Below are 20,780 nucleotides of genomic sequence, written 5' to 3'. Positions count from 1 at the left end.
AGACTAATAAAGTATGATTTATAAGTTTTTAGTTTAACCCTTCAAGGTTTAAATAGCTTAATACAATTGCATGTCAAAAGGCGAAAAAAAAAAAAAGAAATCATACTTCCAAACATATTTTTTGTTAAACATATTTTTTAAAATAGTTTTACTCTACACATAGCCACATTTAACCTTGGTAACTAAGAAATATGATTCAAAAGTATCAACTCAAGAAAACCTCATGTAGTGATATGTACACAAAAACCAAACAAGCCCTGAACCAAAAAGAATTATCAAAAGTGCAATCCTTAACTTCCAAGGATTAACAAATTGTTCAAAAGCTATTAGCAATATTAACCCAAAGGAATGCAAATGTAACATATATGTATGGTGTTGAAGGCTTCAAGATACCCTACACACCTAGCCATTAACCAAGTATGCATTGGTGGAAGAAACCTAAATAAAAACATAAACAAAAAAAGACATGCCTATTCAATAGTAAAACATGACTTCTTTCACATTTTCTCTAATGATTGGGAGAGGTCGAACCTCCACGTTTCTGTGAATTGCATTCCATCTCACATCCATAGAGCCACTGTCTGCAGTTTTCATCCTCTATCTAATAGTGTGCTCGAAAAGCTACTAGATGAGCATAATATGTAGAAGGCACTACAAATTTAATCATAATATTATCTATTAACATTGGCTTAGGAATAAACTAATGATAACTTTAAAACAAATTTAAGAGCAGTTAACAAAAAAAGCACTAACCTATGGAAACCGATCGAGTACGCCTTGCATACATGTAAATGAGTAGAATTATTATATAATAAGTAGAACTAATCTGAGAATTATCTATTCACATTATCTCAAATAATAAAGAAAGATGTAAACCCATTACATGTAACATAAATTGTTTGTGAGCACTTGCAAGTTATCTGCAGTGAACATGTTTTCATCATACAAAACACAATAATGAGTGGGCTTACTTGTTCCCTACATAGCAAAAATAGTGAACCCCAATTAAAAAGAAAAACTAGTTCGGGAACTCCCCCGAATACGAATTAAATAGAAGAGGCATATCATAATTGCATAAATTGATCATCATATTATAAGGCAAGCCTAGTTTACCTGGATTCCAACATGACTATTGAGATAAGAATCAAATGATGTGGGGTGGCAAATGATAGATTCAGTTTGGGTGCCTATCTATCGATAGATACAGTCTATGTATCAATAGATTTAAGTCAATGTCTTTTAATATAGTTCCTGGTTAGATATCTAACAATAGATGCACGGCATATATCGATGGATGTTCATTGTCTTCGAAGTAGAAGAACCTAAACATTCAACTATTGATAGATGTTCTTCATCTATTGATAGTTGAACTTACCTATCGATAAAAAAAGAACATCTATCGATAGTTTAATGACATTTATCAAATTTAAAGAGCATTTTTTTTCTTATTTCTTATTTAAGTTGCTTAGCTCTTTTATGAAACTTCTTTAAAGGATCGTTTAGACTTGTTTGAACATCGAAAAAACAATTTTGATCCCTTATCATTTCAAATCAAAACTTAGACTCAAATAAACCTTTAAGTTTAACAATCTCTCCCCCTTTTTAATGTGACAAAAAAGTTGATCAAAATTTATGGAGATCAAGTACAATTTTAACTCATTCTCCCCATTTTGGTCATATCAAAGAATGAATGTGTGTGAATGTGAGGGAGATGGAAGTGAATAACAGATAGAAGCAAAATAATAACGAATGAAATATACATAGTCGATCATCAAGATAAATATTAAAAAGTGCAACAAAATCAAACAATATCCAAAAAAATCTGAATTTACATTGGAGAAGATAAAACTAATATCCAAAAAACAAACTGAACAAACATCTGAATTTACATCTAAAAAACAAGCTATCTTGTGAGAGCTCACTATGGTAGTGGAAAGCAGGAACAAAAATCATCCTCTAAGTCTAGTTGGCACTACAAAATCTCACAATTTTACACCTCCAAGACATCCATACGCGCAATAAAACATGAGTCTATGGTCTATATGAATGAGAGAAGCCAAGTGAAGGCGTGCTCAAAGTTAAAAATGGTAGACATAGGCAAGCACTAGATTGATCAGTGGACGGGCCAGTAGAATTAACACTCCATTCCCCCTAATTGCCTTCAAGGCCATCAAGACCCTTATTATTAAATATCGAAATATCTACAACACCCTTCCTCTCCTAATTGCCATTCTTAAACTTGAAACCCAGCTTGTTAACTGTGTGCTCATCAATAGGGTTGAATAAGGCAGGGAACTTTGTTGGATCACACTGAGTGTCAATAAAAAAGTAGTCAATTATCTCACGTACCAACATACCATAGAAAAGGTTTTTGATGCCCCTTTGGATGGTGCGAAGCATGTTGTCATGGTCTTCACATGGACGTGAACCCCATATCATCGAGATAATGCTTCTAGTGGGTAAAGCCACAAAGTCCCACATTGAAGAGAAACTCCTAACGAGGAGTAAGGAAAGATGTCATGGCCTTAGAGAGAGGAGCCATGAATCCCACATTGACTATGTACTAGAGTGATACTAGAGTGATACTAGAGTGATACTGGGAATATAAGCGTTCACGCCACCTTTAATCTGTGAGGCACATTTTGTGAGACAAATCGTGAGGCCAGTGGGCCAAAACAAACAATACCTCATAGGGATTAGTGTGGACAGTGACAATTGGTATCAGAATGGACTATAGGTACTAGCAATGTGCCACTAAGGGTAATGGGCCTTTGTTGAAATGGGGGAGGATGTCGCAATCCTCGCGTGGACATGAATCCTACATCGTCGAGATAATGCTCCCATCCAATAGAGCCAAAAAGTCCCACATTGAAGAGAAACTCTCAGCGGGGAGTAAGGGAGGATGTCATGGTCCTAGAGAGGGAAGCTATGAATCCCACATTGGTTATGTACTAGAATGATATTGAGAATATAAGGGTTCACACCACCTTTAACTTGTGAGATGCCCTTTGTGGGATAAAATCATGAAGCTAGCAAGCCAAAGCGGACAACACCTCACAAGGGTTGGTGTGGACCATGACTCATGTTATCCATGATAAATTTGGCAAGATCAATCTGGCGATTGTATTTGATGTTGAAGAGGAACTAAAGATCCTCTTAGGTGACCGTGGGTAGTTGGAGCCATGAGGATCCTCTTAGGTGACCATGGGTAGTTGGAGCCATAAGAACAGATGGTGTGAGTGATGATGATGTAAAGGACATGATTAAAGAAATAAAGCCTCATGCAACTAGAGCCACCATTATCATTAGGCAAATGATAAACAAAGGCAGAATGGAGGTTGCCATCATCAATAACAAATCTAAGATCATCCTAACGGGTGTTAATCCAAAGAATGCGATCAATAACTGTGAGGGTGACAAGAATGCATTTATCCATGACGTGAGTGACAAACCTATCGTCATGGGAGAGTAATTCACCAGACTTCGAATCAGGAAACTTATAAATGGCGTTGAAATAAAAGACCTTAACCAAGTTTTCATAATAATTCCGATACAATTTTAAGTGATGAGTCCACCTAAGTACTTAAAATTGGTAAGATAAAGAAAATGAATGGATTCCAAGTAATCAAAGTCAATAAAGCGCCCGGGCATTCCCTTTCGTTTGGAAAAGTTATGGCTAAATTTCTAAGCATGCCACGGATGAGTGAAGTTGCAAAGGAAAGAACTCCGGTCAGGGGCAAAAGAAGAACCAACTCCAACAGAGCCACTGGAAGCCCAGTGAACGATTACCTTGGTTCATTTGGTCTTTTGACTCATGGTGGAGTTTTAAGAAATGTGAGGGATTTAGGAACAAAAGATTCAATGGAAAGGATAAGATTATGGAATAGAGGGATTTAATCGGACCACTTTGTTACAAATCTAAACAAAATGGTGAAAATTGGAAAGAGAAAGAACAAAGAGTTTGAGAATCACGAACGAGAAATTTGGAAAGATTTTGAGACGGATTTGATGAAAGGTTGGAGATATGAGGCTGAAAAAAAGGGAAAATCACTTTAATCGGATGAAAAATCAACAAACTTGAGGTTGACTTAAAAGATTTGAGAAAGAAAAAGTCAAGAGTTTAAGAGAAATAAAGTAAGAGAAATGTTTAAAAGAGAAAATTTATAGATAGATTGTCACATCTATCGATAGATTTCATGCAAATACATGGCCAAGGGTGGAAAAATATCAATGGATCTCGATATCTATTAATAGTTTCTAGGCCTCTTTGCTTTCAAAGTTATTTAGTAGTTATATATCAATAGTTAGTAAAATCTATCGATAGATATTCATCTATATGGCCTTCCCATGGTTCCTACAAACTAGTCACGCAATACATATCAACAAGTCACGCAACGACTTAAAACTATTCACACAATCCCTAAGTTACGCAATACTTATCAACCAATCACAAAATGCCCTATCGAGCACCATTTATTTTAGTTTTGAGTCCTCATCTATCAATAGATTGTGCTCTAGTCTTTTTTCCCTCTTGGCCATCTATAGATAGATTTCATAAATTTATCGATAGTTTCTATACCTCTTTGCTTTGCAAAGTTCTCAGATGCTCATATATCGATAGTTAGTAAAATCTATCGATGTTCATCCAAATTGCCTTCCCAATCTTTTTACAAATCTGTCACACAATGTCTACCTACTAGTAACGCAATAATAAAAAACCATTCACGCAATGCCTATATTACACAATACCTACCAACTAGTCACACAATGCCTTATCGATAGATCTCAGTATCTATTGATAGATTTTTTTAGCATTAACTAGTCATTTTGGTCTCAAGTCCTAATCTATCGATGGATAATTCTATCTATTGATAGATTGTGCCCTCGCCTTTTTTCCTTATTGTCCATCTATCGATAGATTTAGCAAATCTATCAATAGATACTTCTCACTTTGGTTTAAGGTAATTTCATTTGCTATCTATCGATAGATCTCGATATCTATCGATAGTTTTCGAGCCATTTTGCTTTGCAAAGTTCTCGGGTGGTCATCTATCGATAGTTAGTAGAATATATAGATAGATATTCATCCAAATTGCCTTCCCATGCTTCTTGTAAACTAGTCACGCAATGCCTAAGTCAGGCAATACCTATAAACCAGTCACGTGATGCTTTATCAACTAGTTACGCAATGACTGAAAACCAGTTACGTAATGCCTAAGTCATGCAATGCCCTATCAACTAGTAACACAATGCCTAAAAAATTATCACGCAATGCTCTATCAACCGTGTAGATAAGGTTTAGAAATGAGAGAGAACTTGCATTGATTAGTTAAAGTCCTTTTTAATTAATTAGAGCAATCTATGTTAAAGTGATAGGTCCAAGACAGTGAAGTATTAATTAAATCAAAATTGCCTTAACCAGTCGAAATAGCTTTGGTCATTAGAAGCATCCCAAGTTAGTAGCACTTTAATCCCAAGTTCTGGTCATTAAAAGCATCCAAAGTCAATAGCACTTCTATTAAGGTAGATTAGAATAAAATTAATAAATTATTATCACATCAGGTGAAATATATATAATTGAGACAAATAATGGAACAAAGAGTAATTTTTTCATAATAAACAGTGTTACTTTACAAACTTAAGTTTGAATCAAAAAATTAAACAAAGTTACAAACTTAAGTCTCAACAATATTAGTGCATATCTTTTCCTAATGTCTTAAATGGCATTTGTCTTTAGGGTCTAGTCATTCGTACTGATCAGCCACTATATAGCAGCACTTGCCCAATCCTTATAAGTGTTCCCGTCCTTCCATTCTGGGATTTCATCATTTAATTACTAGCTCATTTGCATCCAAGGTCATTTTTTACGACACGCGTAATCAAAGTACCCAAACTAGTGGCATATAATGAGAAACAATGCGATTAGGGGACGCACATGCTCTTTACGCTATCCAAACAAAATTACAACCAAACGACCATACAATGAGTCTACTAGTGTTATACCCCATTTCACCAAGTTGATATGCACTAGATCCTAGTGGTCGTCAAAATGGCACGTTGCCAAAATTGAGTCCACCTTATGCCATGGCTTTCCCGATGATAGGCTCTCACCCTTTACATAATTAAGTAGATGTTCAAGAAAAACCACCTATGTTTATTTGAATTTCATATCAAACAAAAAGTGTCCATTTCATGGCACAGGGCAAGCAAAATCAATCGTCAATTAAGTTACACTTAATAATTAGACGTCATGAGCTAAAACCTTTAACAAATACTTTAATAATTAAAACTCATTATAATATACTTACATAGAAATACAAGTCAAGAATGCATATTTTCTACTTGTACAACAGGGAATGATGCTCATGCATGCACTTACACGACACTAATGCATGCGTCAATGTGTTGGTTATCCAACCACTCATCCTGCTTCTCTAAATGGCTAAAAACTCAGGGCACTCTTACCTTTCGATGCCCAAAATGTTAACCTTGCACATATAAAATACCGACAAAAGGTCATTGAATTCAATAATTTCGAACTATAAAGCCTAATATCGTGTAATGTTTTCATTTTACGCTTGTTTTTCATGAAGTGCTCATATTTTTCCTTCAACATATCCTTCGTTTTGCGGTGGACTGATAATGAGTTAACATATGGGCTTCGAAGGTATTTGTTGGTCATGTTCAACCGTATCTTAAATTGGAGGTGGAGGTGGAGCCTCAAGAGAAGGTATGCTCTAAGCATGTTGTGGGGCCTCAGTCGAAGTTGAGCTATGAGAAGAAGCTATGTATGAGGCAAGAGAAGGTGAACTTTGAGCCGAAGTAAATGACTCATTAATATTAATTGGCTCATCAAGATCTACCCCTTGAGTATTGCCCTCATCATTGCACACCCCATCTTGTTGACTGATAGACCAACTCAGTATAGTGACAAAAATTACACACATCAAAACATCAAATAGATCCTAAATGCTATAACTCATGTAATGAAAAAAGCTAGAAGCTCATACCTCATAATGGTGAGTAGCCGAAGTACAATTCGGTCTTCCAACCCTTGCATCTCCCCCTTGGATCTCAAACTGTATTGATTGTATCTGCAATTGCATCTCCCGTTGGATCCCCAGCCACATTGATTTCATCTACAGCTACATCTCCTGCTGGGTCTCTAGCTGCATTGACTCCATTTGCATCTACATCTCCCACTAGATCCCCATCTGTTGTGACTAAAGGTCCTTTTTCCATTACGCCGTTATCCGTTTCATCTCATGTTTTAAGCTTGTATGCATCTGAGGACGTAGCGTCAAGTTACGCGTTTGATCATCATTTAATGATTGAGCAACAAGAGTCTCAAGAGCAGCAAAGGGAGCATCGACCTCCTCGTCCAATATGCCCTTCCACTTAACGACTCCTATTACCCTTTTCTCTTTGTGCCCCATAATCTTCCTCCTTTGTTTGGGACCAAATTCTACTCAACCCTTTAACTGCCATAATGAAACGTATTGATGCCCTTCGGATAGAGGGATATCAATGTCAACCAAATATGCCTTCAAGTTCTCTTTCGTAGTTGGTTCCAAGGTCCCTAATGCGCACAACTGCACCAAAACATACATTGCCATTAGGTTGAAAGCTAATTGACATATGACAACAAAAAAAATAAAATAAAAAATAGTATGGTTTTGTTCCTCACCTTGCCTTCTCTCTCCAAATCTGCAATCAGGTTGTGGAAGCTTATAGGCCTTTCATCACAATACCATTTCAGCATTCTTGGATAAGCATCTTCATACTAGCACTGGGATCCAAACCAACTTTGAATCTCAAGAATTGCCTGTAACGCCCAGAACTGCACATTAATTGTAAAACATTATAATCGCTTAATAAAATCTTATGTGAAAAGGAAAATAGAAAACCTTAAGGCACACTACTTGAGGTGCTCATACAAATCTGTAGAGGTGATAACATTTCTTTTGATCTGATCCCACTGTTGGAACTTGGAAACCCCTTGATATGTAATCCATGATCAAACTCTATACGTAAGTGCCCCATGGGAACGCAATTCACTAGTTAATGTTCTCGACCAGCAATAATAACCACAGAGTCACCATTCTTCAGTAGTCTTGACCGAATAAAGTATTGTTCGTGATCAAGACTAAGGCCATCTTTGTCGCATCTCCATCCTGATGAAACTAACCTTTCTTGACCATATCTAACACATGTTGAAGCTTCACCTAGGTCTTTGTTCCTCAGTATCGTTGGTGATTTCCTCCGGGGACTACCTCATAAGGATTGGAAATAATGGTCACATGGGGCCAAACTTGAGTCCTGTCACCAGACAGAACTCACACTTTGAGAATCGAGCCTTGGTATTACTTATGGCAAACCATAACTCACCCTTGATGGCACCAGGTTGATTGATTCCGCACATCAGTAAGTTATGCACAAGACTAGCGCATAATAAACTCTTTTTTTATTCGACGTCCATCAGCTCCCCGAAGCATGTTCTCTTCATCGCATCTAACTCAATTTTTTTGCAACGCCTCGAGTATGACATGCAACTGCGTCCACTTACAAAAGATGTTAATACCGACGTTGAAGCTCCACTGGTCCATTGGCACACGAAACAAAGCTTCTAGGTTCTCTTGTTTGACCATCTATAATAGAAAACAGATAACATTTCCATTTAATAAATATGATCAAGAAAGCACCCAAGCATTTGGCTCATTGGTTGGTGCATAATTCTCTTGTCTAAAAAGTAAGGTTCGAATCTCCCTTCCTCCAATTATAAAAAAATATATATATGATCAAGAAAGATTAAAAAAAATAACTAGTTCTTACTATCTTTGCATACATAAAAGAAAGTAATTAAAGCATGTGTAAAGCATGAATTACTAAGTAAAAAAAATAGATACATATTAAAGCATTAAAATTAAGCAAAAAAAAAAAAAGGCCAGAAAAGCATTAATATCCAAGAAATGACAATCACACAATACCCTACAGAAAACAGTCAGACGATGCATATAAAAAAGTCACGCAATGCCTAATCAAGCAGTCGTGCAATGCTTTAGACCCAATCATGTAATGCCCTATCAAGCAGTCATGCAATGACTAAAAACTACTCACGCAATTCCCTAAAAACCAGTCACGCAATGACTAAAAGCCAGACATACAATGCCTAAAAACTTATCATGAAATGACTAAAAACCAGTTATGCAATGCTTTATCAACTAGTCACGCAATGCCAAAAACCCTTAACCATAATGCCTAAAACCAATCACACAAACCCTAAGTCACGCCATGCATAAGGTGTCAACCATTCATGCAAACCCTAAGTCACACAATACCTAAAACGCCTAAACCCAATGCTTATCAACCAGTCACGCATGCCTATCAACCAGTCACGTATGCCCAGTCAATGTTCAAGCCAAAAACCATCGACACTTCCAAATCTAAATTTAAATTCAACAACTTCAAACAATAAGAATATGAAAAACATGAAGAATATGCCTACGTTTATGCTCAAAAATAATAAATGAAGAATATGACGAATATGAAAAATATGCCTACCTTTCTGGATATGGTTATAACTAAAAATATATGCAATTTTATGGTAATTAACTCAATGCACGGAATGTGAACTTTCTCTCAGTTCTACAATATGTCTACCTTTATGCTAGAATGACTCCAAAATGCTTTTATCATTGCTCAAAATGCTCTATAGTTGACCTGATGAGGAATGCTCTGATGAGGATGCTTTTAAAAGGAGATGGATGGTCTGTCGAGGAGTATTGATGAGTTACAATGGTTAAAAACTAAATTGATCCAAACATATGGGTCAAGTTGTAGTGCAGATCCAAACATATTGGTCAGTTTCATTAAGGGCAAATTTGTTCAAAATTTATTTCTCTTGGCTAAAAATAGTTCAAATTATCATATGACTATTTTCAAAAACATCTTATGCATAAGAGTTATTTGTGAAAAGAGCTCAATAAAATTTAAGTTTTGACTATTATTCATTTGAAAAACTTTTGTATGTACAAAATAAATTTGAATGTGCATATGGAAACATTAATACAAAATTTATTATATATCTATACATTATATACAAAATATATATTATTTTTTATAATTTATGTATATCAATATCTCGTATATACATAAAGTTGGAAAAAAATATATTTAAATTGAATCACTTCATTTTTTTATGAAAATATTGATAATTTTAATTTAAATATCATTACATTATTTTACTTCATAAATTTTTAATTAATTTAAAAAAAATTTATCTTACCATTCAATTAATTTTTTTAAAAAATTAAGATTTTGATTCACGATATGAATCTCGATTCGATAACGATTCACAATATGAATCTCTCGATTCGATAACAATGTTAAAAATGAACATTTAATAATGAAATAATTGTGTTAAATAATTTCACAATAACTCCTAAAATGACCAAACCTTTAAAAGGCCAAAGTTCATTGAAGACACTGGTGATGGGCAGCAAAGCAATCATTCTGGAAAATTTCATTGAAGAGACTAAAAATAGGGCCTTTGCATGCAATATGAAACTTGACAGTAATGGCCTATCTTGTTCAGGTATAAGATGGAGTCGAATTTTAGTTTGTTTAGCTAAACAGACACGAAATAGAGGTAAGAAGATGATGTTTTCTATTTCTGGCAAGAAGCCATATCTTTTATTCCATTGAGGGTAGCTTTTGTTATCATATCCAATGACCTTGACACAGAGAAACACAAAAATTATCATTTTGACATCTTAGCCGTCAGTTCTCTAACAAGCTTAGCTGCAACCATTGCAGTCATCCCATCAACGGTGTCACGTTGTGGGTTGAATTCTACCACATCTGCAGCAACGAGATTGCCTTGGAGGTTGTGTAGGATGTTGAGAACATCACGAAAGGAAAGACCTCCTGGTTCAATGTGAGATACCCCTGGAGCAAAGGCGGGATCAAGACAGTCCACATCCACTGAAATATACACACCCTTTACTCCTTCCCCCAGTTTCTGTCAAAGCATGTAGAAGTGCACTAATATTAGTTTCAAATTGTAATTTCTTTCAGTTTCCACCAAACAACAGGTTTTCTGGTCTTCAATTCTAAGACAATCCATTTTAAAATTCATAAAACATGTTATGCAATGAAGTTGACGGGTGACAACATATTAGCCAGGTGAAAAACACCAAGAAAAAGAAGATGAGAAAAAGAGGGAGACCAGGTTTTCCAAGAAATGACGGTCTCTTGAAAATGTTCGCATTTCATATTGCTCCACTCCAAACCTTTTGCCTTGTTCGCGCCCCTCAGTTGTTATTGATCTGATACCAACCTAAAATGACAGCACTTCAGACAATTAGTTGCAAAACAAGATATATTATCCCTTGTGTGTGTTTGGTGACAAGGTGGTTACGTGACCACTCTCAAGGTTGTAACAACAGTGGAAGAGGGTGAACTGAATGGATGAAACAACAAAAACAACCTGCAAGAAAACTCAATCATTAACTATAACAACCTGCAAGAAAACTCATCATTCCCTCACTGAAGAACTTGAGGCACTATAAACGCAAGCTGCTTTTCCACAAAGAAGGTAAAGAAAATATGCCGGTGAAAAGAAATAGCAAATTGCAAAGTCACTACCTTACTTCCAAGATATTCAACTTACAATACAAATGGGTAAAATACTTCCAGAAAACTTAACTGACATTTGTTAAACTGCCTCAGTTGGAGTTATTATTTGGTCTAAGAACTATTTGTCGAATGGGAGAATATAATAGCCATTAATACAGCATATTGAAGAAAAAGTTACCTGCAAAAGCCGTCTAACATAACCACCCTCCATAATTCGAGCAAAAGAAGATGCATGCGAATACTTATTCCCTTCAAAGGCATCATAAATATCAGGATGGGCATCTAAATGAAGTATATCCACAGGTCCACCAAGCTTCTCAGAGACAGCTCTTACAACAGGAAAAGATATGGAGTGGTCACCACCTAAAACTAATGGGCGTAATGGATCCTGACAAGCGCAGACATTAAAAGAGTTAATATTCATCTATCTGAACCAAGAGGTACAAGTACGATAATCTTGCATTGATTGCAACCAGCATCTAGATCAAAGGCCCCCTGAACACCCCTAATCTTCCCTCTCAACAAAAATGCTTTGGTGAGAAATATTGAACAATAAATCAAAGACTTCCAGCACGAAGACTAACAAACAAGTGGAAAGTAAATTTAACTAATTTCAACCAATTCAAATCACATAGATGATCACAAGGTTGTTTACTGAGACAAAGCCCAGCAGTTCAAAATGAGTATAAATTCAAGGTCTAAATATGTAAGTAGCCCAATCTTAAAATAATCATCATAATTAGTCATAGTATTTCTGAAGAAAGAAGCCAAGAGTTAAACGGAAACTCACCTCCTCCATTACTAACTTGACAGACTCACTTATGACGTTCATCAATCTATCATCATCTACACCACAATCACGGATCTCCTGGACCGGGACATCACCAACATCAGTTAGCACCCGGGGATCATTTAGTTGCTTCCCTGCAGGACCGAGGAAAGGATTGAGAACACTATTAAGAACTCAGTGGAGGAAACCCTTTTAATTTAGATTCCAAATGTCAGCCAAATCCATTACAATGATTATCAGAACAGTTAAAACTCTCACATTCAGAAACAGAGCATATACATTCAGGTCTAAATGTTATGATAACATCTAACCCATCGAGATGGGATAGCAATATCAGTGCTGAGAATCAAAAAAGTGTGTATAAGCAAAATCTTATTAAGGGCAATTAAGAAGCTACCTTCTTCAGTGGTTGAGTTCGTGCTACCACACCAGATTGCCTCCCTAATTCGAGGAGGAGCAAACGCGGGTCCTTGAAGAAACGATGAGTTGTGTCCTAAAGGAACTCCAAGCAGAGAAGTGGATGCTAAAGAACCTCCTAAAGCACGCACAAGCTCACCCTAGGGAGTACCATTAATAAGTTTCAGATTCCTGAGTTAACAACCTTCAAACATGATGCTCAAAATCTTGTCAAAAGAATCAATTAAAGAATTGAAATGTTAAAAAAGAACCTTGAGCTTTGCCCTCTCGCGAATAAGGGTGAGAGAAGCATCTATTACACGATGCTGGCCCTTTTCGATCAAATCAGAAGGTATATTTGCAGCTTTCAGTTTCTGCAAATAATGAATTCCTCTGCTCCGCCCTATGGCTGACATGTCCGCAGTGAAAGGCGAAGAAATTGGTGGTGTTCTTAAAATAGAAAACAAGCAAAGATTAGTTCTCCTTTCGAACAAAGGAAACAGAATAATAATAAAGGAAGAGGTGGCATTTGTACCTTGAAACGGAAGATCAGAGGCCGGAGAGAGAGTGAGAGAGTGAGTGAGTGAGTCGAAAGAGGTGACTCGTTCGAGTGATGAGAGGAGTAATTTAAGGAGAAAGAAGGAAGAAGGAAGCCATGCAGATGGCACTGCAGCTTTTCCAGTAGCAGCAAGAAGAAGCCAAATGCCACGACCGGATCGGATTAAAGTTAAATCACATTCCATTTTTTATTTAATATAAGTAATGATGGGAAATTGGAAAGGCGTGGAGTTAGCTTTGCATTGTTTTGGTGGTCGGGCACTCCGCGGAAAAAGGTGACATTGAAAAGACATATATACGCTGCTCACTGGCTTCAATTTCAACTATTACGTATATCTTTTAGATTAAAAATATAAATCTGTAATAAAAATTTTCATTATAGATATCAAAATCGAAATAATATCTTTTTATTTAAAAATCAGTAAAACAAATATAATATATAATTAAATAGAGTAAAATATCTTAAATTTCACATAAATAAAAAATAAATAATAAACTTATAAATAAAAGTTTTTTATGAAAAATATAAATTTATAATAAATAATATCATAATTTATTTAATAATTAATTTATAAAATCTCTTATGAGAGATTTCATAATCGAGATAAACCCGAATCAAGATTAATTCAAATTAAATCAAAGAAGATGAGGCACGGTTGAGTAGTTATAGCAAAAAAATAAAGGAGGGTCAATTTTGTGTTTTGACGTGGAGAGAAGAGTGGTCGAATCAATTAGCGGCAACGTGAGAAATTGGTAAAGTGGTGTCGCTGAGTCACAAGGCATATCGGACGAGCTAGCAAATCCCGCAGAAGAAGAAATCCAACATTATGGACGTCTCGCGCTCCAATGTGTTTTGCTGCTAGCCAGGATACGCACCTCTATGCAACCCGTGACTCGTGAGCGTAAGCCAATTGGAATCTTTTGTAAAACTATATATATTTATATTTATTTAAATTCAATTCTATTCAAAAATTAATATTTAATATCCAAATTTGGTTATTAGTACTTCTATAAATAAAACTCAAAATTTAATCTGAATCTAAAATAAAAAAATTAAAAACTAAAAGTAAATCATAAAAAATAGTAAATGTTATCTTAAATGATCAATAATCTCTAATAAAGTATACATAATTTCTAAACAAAGCAACAATATATGAAATTAAAATTTAATATTACAAATTAAACAAAATGCTTTTAAAATTTTTCAAAACTATTCAAAAAATTTTAAATAATTTTTTTTCTTTTATTACTATAATCAACTGTCATGTATGTTATTAACGATTAATTAATTATCATTAATCAAAATATAACTTGATATTTTATACTCATATGATGTTAACATGAAAAATGAAAATATCATATAATCATGTAAATATGGTATATAAACATGTTACATCATTATCTATTATAATGCATCAACACCACATGACATAAATAATAAGTGATAGTTTGTTTAATAGTAATTAATCAACCATTAATTTTAAAAATTTATTTAATCAAAAATTAATATTTAAAAATTTAATTAAATATAATAAAAAATAAAAATTTATTTAAATTTTCGTAATTATTTATTAAAAATTTCGAATTAGATAATACAAATTGCCACCCTTTCTTGAACTCTTACTTGAGCCCAAAGCCTTAGTTCATGGTTGAGCTTTTGGTTGGTAATGGCTATATCTGTCAAAATGAACTTGATTCATTGAGTGGATTCAATTTTTATCAAATATGAAGTAAACTTAACTTAAAAATTTAAACTTATATTTGAACCAGATTTAAATGGATCAGCCCACCAAAATAGTGAATTGGGGTGAGTTGGAGCAAGCTAACTTTGTGAACCAAAAAAATTAATAATTTTAATTAATTTAATAAATTTATATATTTAATTATATAAAATTAATAATTTAATTATCAATAATATTATTTATTTTATATATTTTAATATATTTAATCTTTACTTATCAAATTAATAATTTTAATTTATAAATTAAATTACAAAATAATTTTATTATAAAATTATAAAAATAATTTTTTTAAAAAAAATAAAAAATAAGTTGACCCAACCCAACGCATGGACTAACAAGGGATAAGTTGGATTGAAGTTTTGATGGTTCTTATAAAAAATGGGTTGATAAAGCCCAATTCATATTTTCTTAACCCACAAAAACTTGGACTGGGCTGAACCGGGTCAGCCCATATTAACAGCTCTACTCTCTCGTCTAAAATGATTCTGGAAGAGACCATAGGGGTATCGTATGGCTGTAAGATTCAAAAATGGTCCTCCAATTCCTTCCTTCAAGGCTTTGTTTACCGCTTAACGCTCCACATTTCCACATTCTTCCTTCAACGTCTGTGTCTTTGTCACGCCCAAACAGAAGAACGATCCCAACCATGTCTTTCCCTTCTTCTTCTTCTTCTTCTTCGGCCTCACCATCTGTGACAGACCCCAATAAGGAAGAAGAAGAACAAGGAAAGGTAGCTCAAGCCCTCAAATACCATCATCAAACGAAGCACAGTTTCACCAACTACGCGAGAGGACCACGTGGTCTGGATTGGGCCAATCAACCCAACCCCTTTCGCCGTTACATTTCTGCACCGCTAATTCCCCTCCTGCACTTTCCGGCAGAGAAACAAGCTATAACTGATGATGCTCCCCTGTATTCTTCTTTGTTCCATTCTCTTCCTCCTCCTAAACCCATCTCCCAATCCACAATCTCCCAACTGTTCTACGATTCTCTGGCTCTTTCGGCTTGGAAAACCACCGGCTATTCCACTTGGTCCCTTCGGGTCAATCCCAGCAGCGGCAATTTGCACCCCACCGAGGCTTATCTCATTTCTCCGCCAATTCAGTCTCTCTCTGACTCGCCTTTCGTCGCACATTATGCTCCGAAAGAGCACTCTCTCGAGGTTCGAGCCACAATCCCTTCTGGGTTTTTCCCCAAATTCTTCCCGGAGAACTCGTTTCTCATCGGAATTTCTTCTATTTTCTGGCGAGAAGCATGGAAATACGGAGAACGCGCGTTTCGGTACTGCAACCACGATGTGGGTCATGCGATTGGAGCTGTTGCGATGGCTGCGGCAACCCTTGGCTGGGACGTGAAGCTTCTAGATGGGTTTGGGTATGACGATTTGCAGAAGCTAATGGGGCTTGACATTTTTCCAGAGTTCAAAGTTCCATCAAGACCAATCAAAGGGAAGTTTCCTGACATTGAATTCGAGCACCCGGATTGTTTGCTTCTTGTTTTTCCAAATGGGAGTAACCAATTCCATGTAAATTATAAGGAACTTAGTTCTGCAGTAAAGGAATTCCTGAATTTGGAGTGGAAAGGGAAGCCAAATTCGCTTAGCAGAGAGCATGTTTGTTGGGACATAATTTACAGGACTGCTGAGGCAGTTAAAAAGCCATTAACCGTTCAAAGCGGAGAATTTCCTGTGGATCAATTTCAAAGCAGTGGAATTTGTAGTGAAAACTCTTACAAAGGTCTTACGGTGAGGGAAGTTGTTAGGAAAAGGAGGAGCGCGGTTGATATGGATGGAGTAACTGTAATGGAAAGAGAAACGTTCTATCAGATTTTGTTGCATTGCGTTCCTTCAGGGAATGGAGGGAAGCATAGAAGGCAATTAGCATTGCCGTTTCGGGCTCTCTCTTGGGATGCTGAGGTTCATGCTGCTTTGTTTGTTCATAGAGTGGTAGGTTTGCCCAAAGGATTGTATTTCTTGGTAAGGAACGAGGATCATTTAGAGGAGCTTAAGAGGGCTACCAGGCCTGAGTTTAACTGGGAGAAACCAGCGGGATGCCCTGATGATCTTCCTTTGTATGAACTTGCCACTGATAACTGCCAAGAGCTTGCCAAACGTCTATCTTGCCATCAGGTGTGTGCCATTCTTCCTATATATATATTCACTGGCAAAGCAACTTTTTGTGTTAGGGAAGTGCTTGATTTGGGAAATGGAAACAGGTTTATGTAACAATAGTCCTAGTCTATCAGTGCGTGAAATTTGCAAATATAAATGCTAGTTAAATATGAATGCTAGAGTTGGAAAAAAGTTTTTTGGAAAATGCTTTAGAATATTATGTTTTCAAGAATGACCTTGTTTCCTACAGAAGGCTGTTTTGTTGCTGAGTGCAAACCTTGGAAGCATTGTTTTTAAATATGACTAAAATGCTGAACTTACAGGACATTGCTAGTGATGGCTGCTTCAGCCTTGGGATGGTGGCCCATTTTGAACCTGCCTTAAGTGACAACGGTGCATGGATGTATCCTCGACTGTTTTGGGAGACTGGAGTTCTGGGCCAGGTCTTGTACCTTGAAGCACATGCGGTTGGCATATCTGCAACCGGAATTGGTTGCTTCTTCGATGATCCTGGTATGTTTCCTTATCTTCACCTTTGTTTTGACCCTAGCATTCCGAATCAACAGTGATTATAAATGGTATCCTAGTCATCACATGGAGCTTTACATAAAGGATGATAGGTTACACATCTCATCTGAAGTATACTGCATTCTTTATGTCAGTAGTGCATAAGGTGGTCTCATCCTTGGTCGGGGTATATAAGCCAGTGCCATTACAATTTGCATGCTCCTTTGAGATAATTGCAGTGAAATGAGGAAAAAATGTCCTTAAAGAACATACACTTTCCTCTATGATGAGTAACACCAAAATCTAAGGCCTGCCCTTGCCCCAACTCCCCCTTATTACAGCAAGGTGGGATATGTCATCGTGGAAAGATCAAAATGATGTTTGCTTTTTCATTTTGTTGTACTTTTGCAGTACACGAACTTCTTGGGTTTAGAGGATCAAAGTTTCAGAGTCTATATCATTTCACCATCGGAGGCCCTGTGTTGGACAAGCGGATTATGAGCCTGCCTGCATATCCAGGCCCTGGCATTGATACATGATTGCAGTTTGCAGGGTCGTGTTTATATCAAGATTACAGGTTACCACTCTACCCAGTAAAGAACGCAGGTGATTCAAAAGAGAAGAAAAATTTAGATCAAGAGTGAGTATAGTAAAATTATACACAAAGCCAAGGATGATGCCATTAAGGATCACAGGTGCATATAAAAACGCAACACATTCAGATAGATACAGGACTGTCCTTAAAAGTTATTGCTGCATGTAAATTCCACTTTTGTCTAAATCCGAATCTCACCATATGACAAATTCGGAGTGTATACGACTACAAAGAGAAACAATGGATGGAGTCGGGAAAACCACAGTGCTCTTCCCTTTGATCAGCAAACTAATTTTGTTTTTTTTTTTTGTTTTTTTGTATAAAGCAAACTAGTATTGTTGTAATAAAAAATTCAAGTTTTAAAATATTGCTTTTCTTTGCAATGACATACAAACAAAGAGAATGATCCATGGCATTGCACTCCGCATTCTAGAAAATGAAAAAAGTAGTGTAGCTCATTGGTAGACTACAAATCTTTCAGAAAGGATTCAAGCTAACCTGCAGGGCCGACATGGTGGACTCTTAACAAATAAACTGAAATATATTAAGCATTCCTATGGAACATTGCACTATTGACATCAGCTGAAAGGTATACATGCCAGTGATAACTGCCTTCCTTTGATCCTTCAATATCTTCAACTATTCACAATATCGATTTTCCAACCAACAAGCTGAGAAGAAAAGCATATGCGATACTTAACTTGTTTAGAACCCATGGGAAGTTCCTCTACGTGGCAAAACAGACATTGTCACTGTTGTTCTAGGAGAATAGTCGGGTAAAAATTCTGGGCAAACCTGAAGCATGAAAAAACCTCTCTCCTACTTCTCCAAATGATCATTGATGCCCTGTAGTCTTTGTAAATCTATGGCCAGGAAATTCTACCCGTAATTCCAAGCAAAGAACGAACTTAGGGAACCAAAAACACCATAGGTGACAAGGCAAAGGAGTTTCTCCATATGAACTCCACTTTTTTCTCCCAAGAACTTTACTACGACATTGCTTTCGTCTCAGTGCCACCATTTATAGTCCATCAAAGGCCATCATTGACAACCAGAGCTCTTGGAATTGAATCCACTCGCGCTTTCAACTCCATGATGGATGCACGATACATTACCTAACAGCATATCAGAGCAGCAGCTTGCTACAAGAATACAGGGAACACATCTATTTCAAAATTTATGAGATTGCTAAACCCAGTAATCTTATCCACTTCATACTTAAAGGAATCCAAGAAGAGACCGAGAGTAAGCCCAGCCTTCCAATAGTTAAACATGGTGATCAGACTCCTAACCTTGGCGAGTACAGGAAGAGAGGCCCTATACATCAGGGCTCCTATCCCCTCCACAACAACCACAGCCAAGGCGGCAGAAAGAATATCCCAGTCACCTGTCTGCCCAATGACAGTAGCAAATGCAGTTGCACAATAAAATCCTAGCAATAAAAAGAGTATCTTCATTGGGAGGTTTCTCCTCAGCTCCTGAAGTCTCACACCTAGTTTACTTTGAATAGCTCGGATGGCCCTAATTAATCTCGGCCTGCCATTATCGCTGGAAGAAGGATCAAATCCACTGGCATCCACACTGCTTCTAATAGACCATGCCATTCTCCTGCAGAGAAAAAAAATAAAACAGAAGCTTAATCAAGAACACAGCCTTCAATAACATTTAACATACCTGAACTCAGCCAAAGTTAAAAATGGGTCACAGATACATACCTGAGATTATTGATGAAAAAAGGTGGAGCTGCATGAATGGAACAGGGCTGGGAATTGTGTTTCCGTCCAAAGGAGCAAACATTCTCGTGAGAGCATGCTCCAGGGTCTACAGTAGCATGACTTGAACTGGGAAGCTTACAAATGGAAAAATTAGCATTCCTTAGACGGTTGGGCCATTTCGTTGTCGTCGCCATAGCTCCGCAGAAACCTGCAAACTAGCAATTCAATAACCCAAAAGTAGCAGACGCAAATTCCAGGCTCTTGTATGAGGGGTAGAAAATTATAGACTTTAGGATGAGTAAAACCCAGAGGGAACATAAGAAAAATTGAAATGAGGATGCAGAGACAGAGAGACAAAGAGCATACAAACAACAGCTTCCAATTCCATTGAAGGAAACGCAGCGCAACGTACTAAAGAAATTGCAGAGGGCAGAGATAGGAGATAACAGGAAGAAGAAAGAGGAAGGGAGACTGAGAGGCAGAAATTTTCATACACCAAAACTCTGTTTGCTACGCCATACAATAAATGTGAAAGTGACCGACTGTGAGATCTCCACTCCACATACCCGCGTCCATGTTCCACCCGACCCGAATAAAATTTACCCCTGCTTTGCAGACACTAGCTTGGAGTATATCTCTGTTCTTATTTTGAGTTTTGGGTGTATTCAATTATTTTAATCTCTTTATTTTAATTTTAATAACTTTAGTTTTGTATTTTTATTAAAAATTG

The 20,780-nt window shown here is 36.5% G+C and overlaps 3 protein-coding genes across 4 annotated transcripts; 1 reads left to right on the top strand and 2 right to left on the bottom strand.

The window, feature by feature from the left end:
* Positions 1-10,643: 10,643 nt before the first annotated feature.
* Positions 10,644-13,523, bottom strand: LOC18592854 (arginase 1, mitochondrial). The gene is made up of 7 exons (XM_018125288.2): positions 13,359-13,523; positions 13,096-13,273; positions 12,825-12,984; positions 12,428-12,561; positions 11,816-12,025; positions 11,228-11,338; positions 10,644-11,020 (listed from the first exon to the last, which is right to left on the bottom strand). The coding sequence occupies exons 2-7, from the start codon at positions 13,237-13,239 to the stop codon at positions 10,760-10,762; spliced, it is 1,020 nt and encodes a 339-aa protein (XP_017980777.1). The 5' UTR covers positions 13,240-13,273; positions 13,359-13,523; the 3' UTR covers positions 10,644-10,759.
* A 2,106-nt stretch (positions 13,524-15,629) lies between these two features.
* LOC18592853 (nitroreductase family protein) lies at positions 15,630-18,700 on the top strand. The gene is made up of 3 exons (XM_018126155.2): positions 15,630-17,251; positions 17,557-17,746; positions 18,152-18,700. The coding sequence occupies exons 1-3, from the start codon at positions 15,653-15,655 to the stop codon at positions 18,277-18,279; spliced, it is 1,917 nt and encodes a 638-aa protein (XP_017981644.2). The 5' UTR covers positions 15,630-15,652; the 3' UTR covers positions 18,280-18,700.
* Positions 18,701-18,977: 277 nt separating this feature from the next.
* Positions 18,978-20,575, bottom strand: LOC18592852 (YCF20-like protein (DUF565)). Of its 2 annotated transcripts, XM_007019769.3 has the most exons (4): positions 20,417-20,575; positions 20,051-20,258; positions 19,628-19,943; positions 18,978-19,477 (listed from the first exon to the last, which is right to left on the bottom strand). In XM_007019769.3, exons 1-4 carry the CDS (start codon positions 20,436-20,438, stop codon positions 19,451-19,453), a joined length of 573 nt encoding a protein of 190 aa, XP_007019831.3. In that variant the 5' UTR covers positions 20,439-20,575; the 3' UTR covers positions 18,978-19,450. The 2 variants fall into 2 exon arrangements, with proteins under 2 accessions (XP_007019831.3, XP_007019830.3); XM_007019768.3 differs by having other exon boundaries at positions 18,978-19,943.
* Positions 20,576-20,780: the final 205 nt, after the last annotated feature.

This window comes from Theobroma cacao, chromosome 8 (genome assembly GCF_053813885.1).
Source record: "Theobroma cacao isolate CCN51 chromosome 8, ASM5381388v1, whole genome shotgun sequence".
NCBI classification, from domain to species: Eukaryota; Viridiplantae; Streptophyta; class Magnoliopsida; order Malvales; family Malvaceae; genus Theobroma; species Theobroma cacao.
Note: the sequence above shows the minus strand (reverse complement) of the source record. Positions and strands in the feature narration are given on the sequence as shown.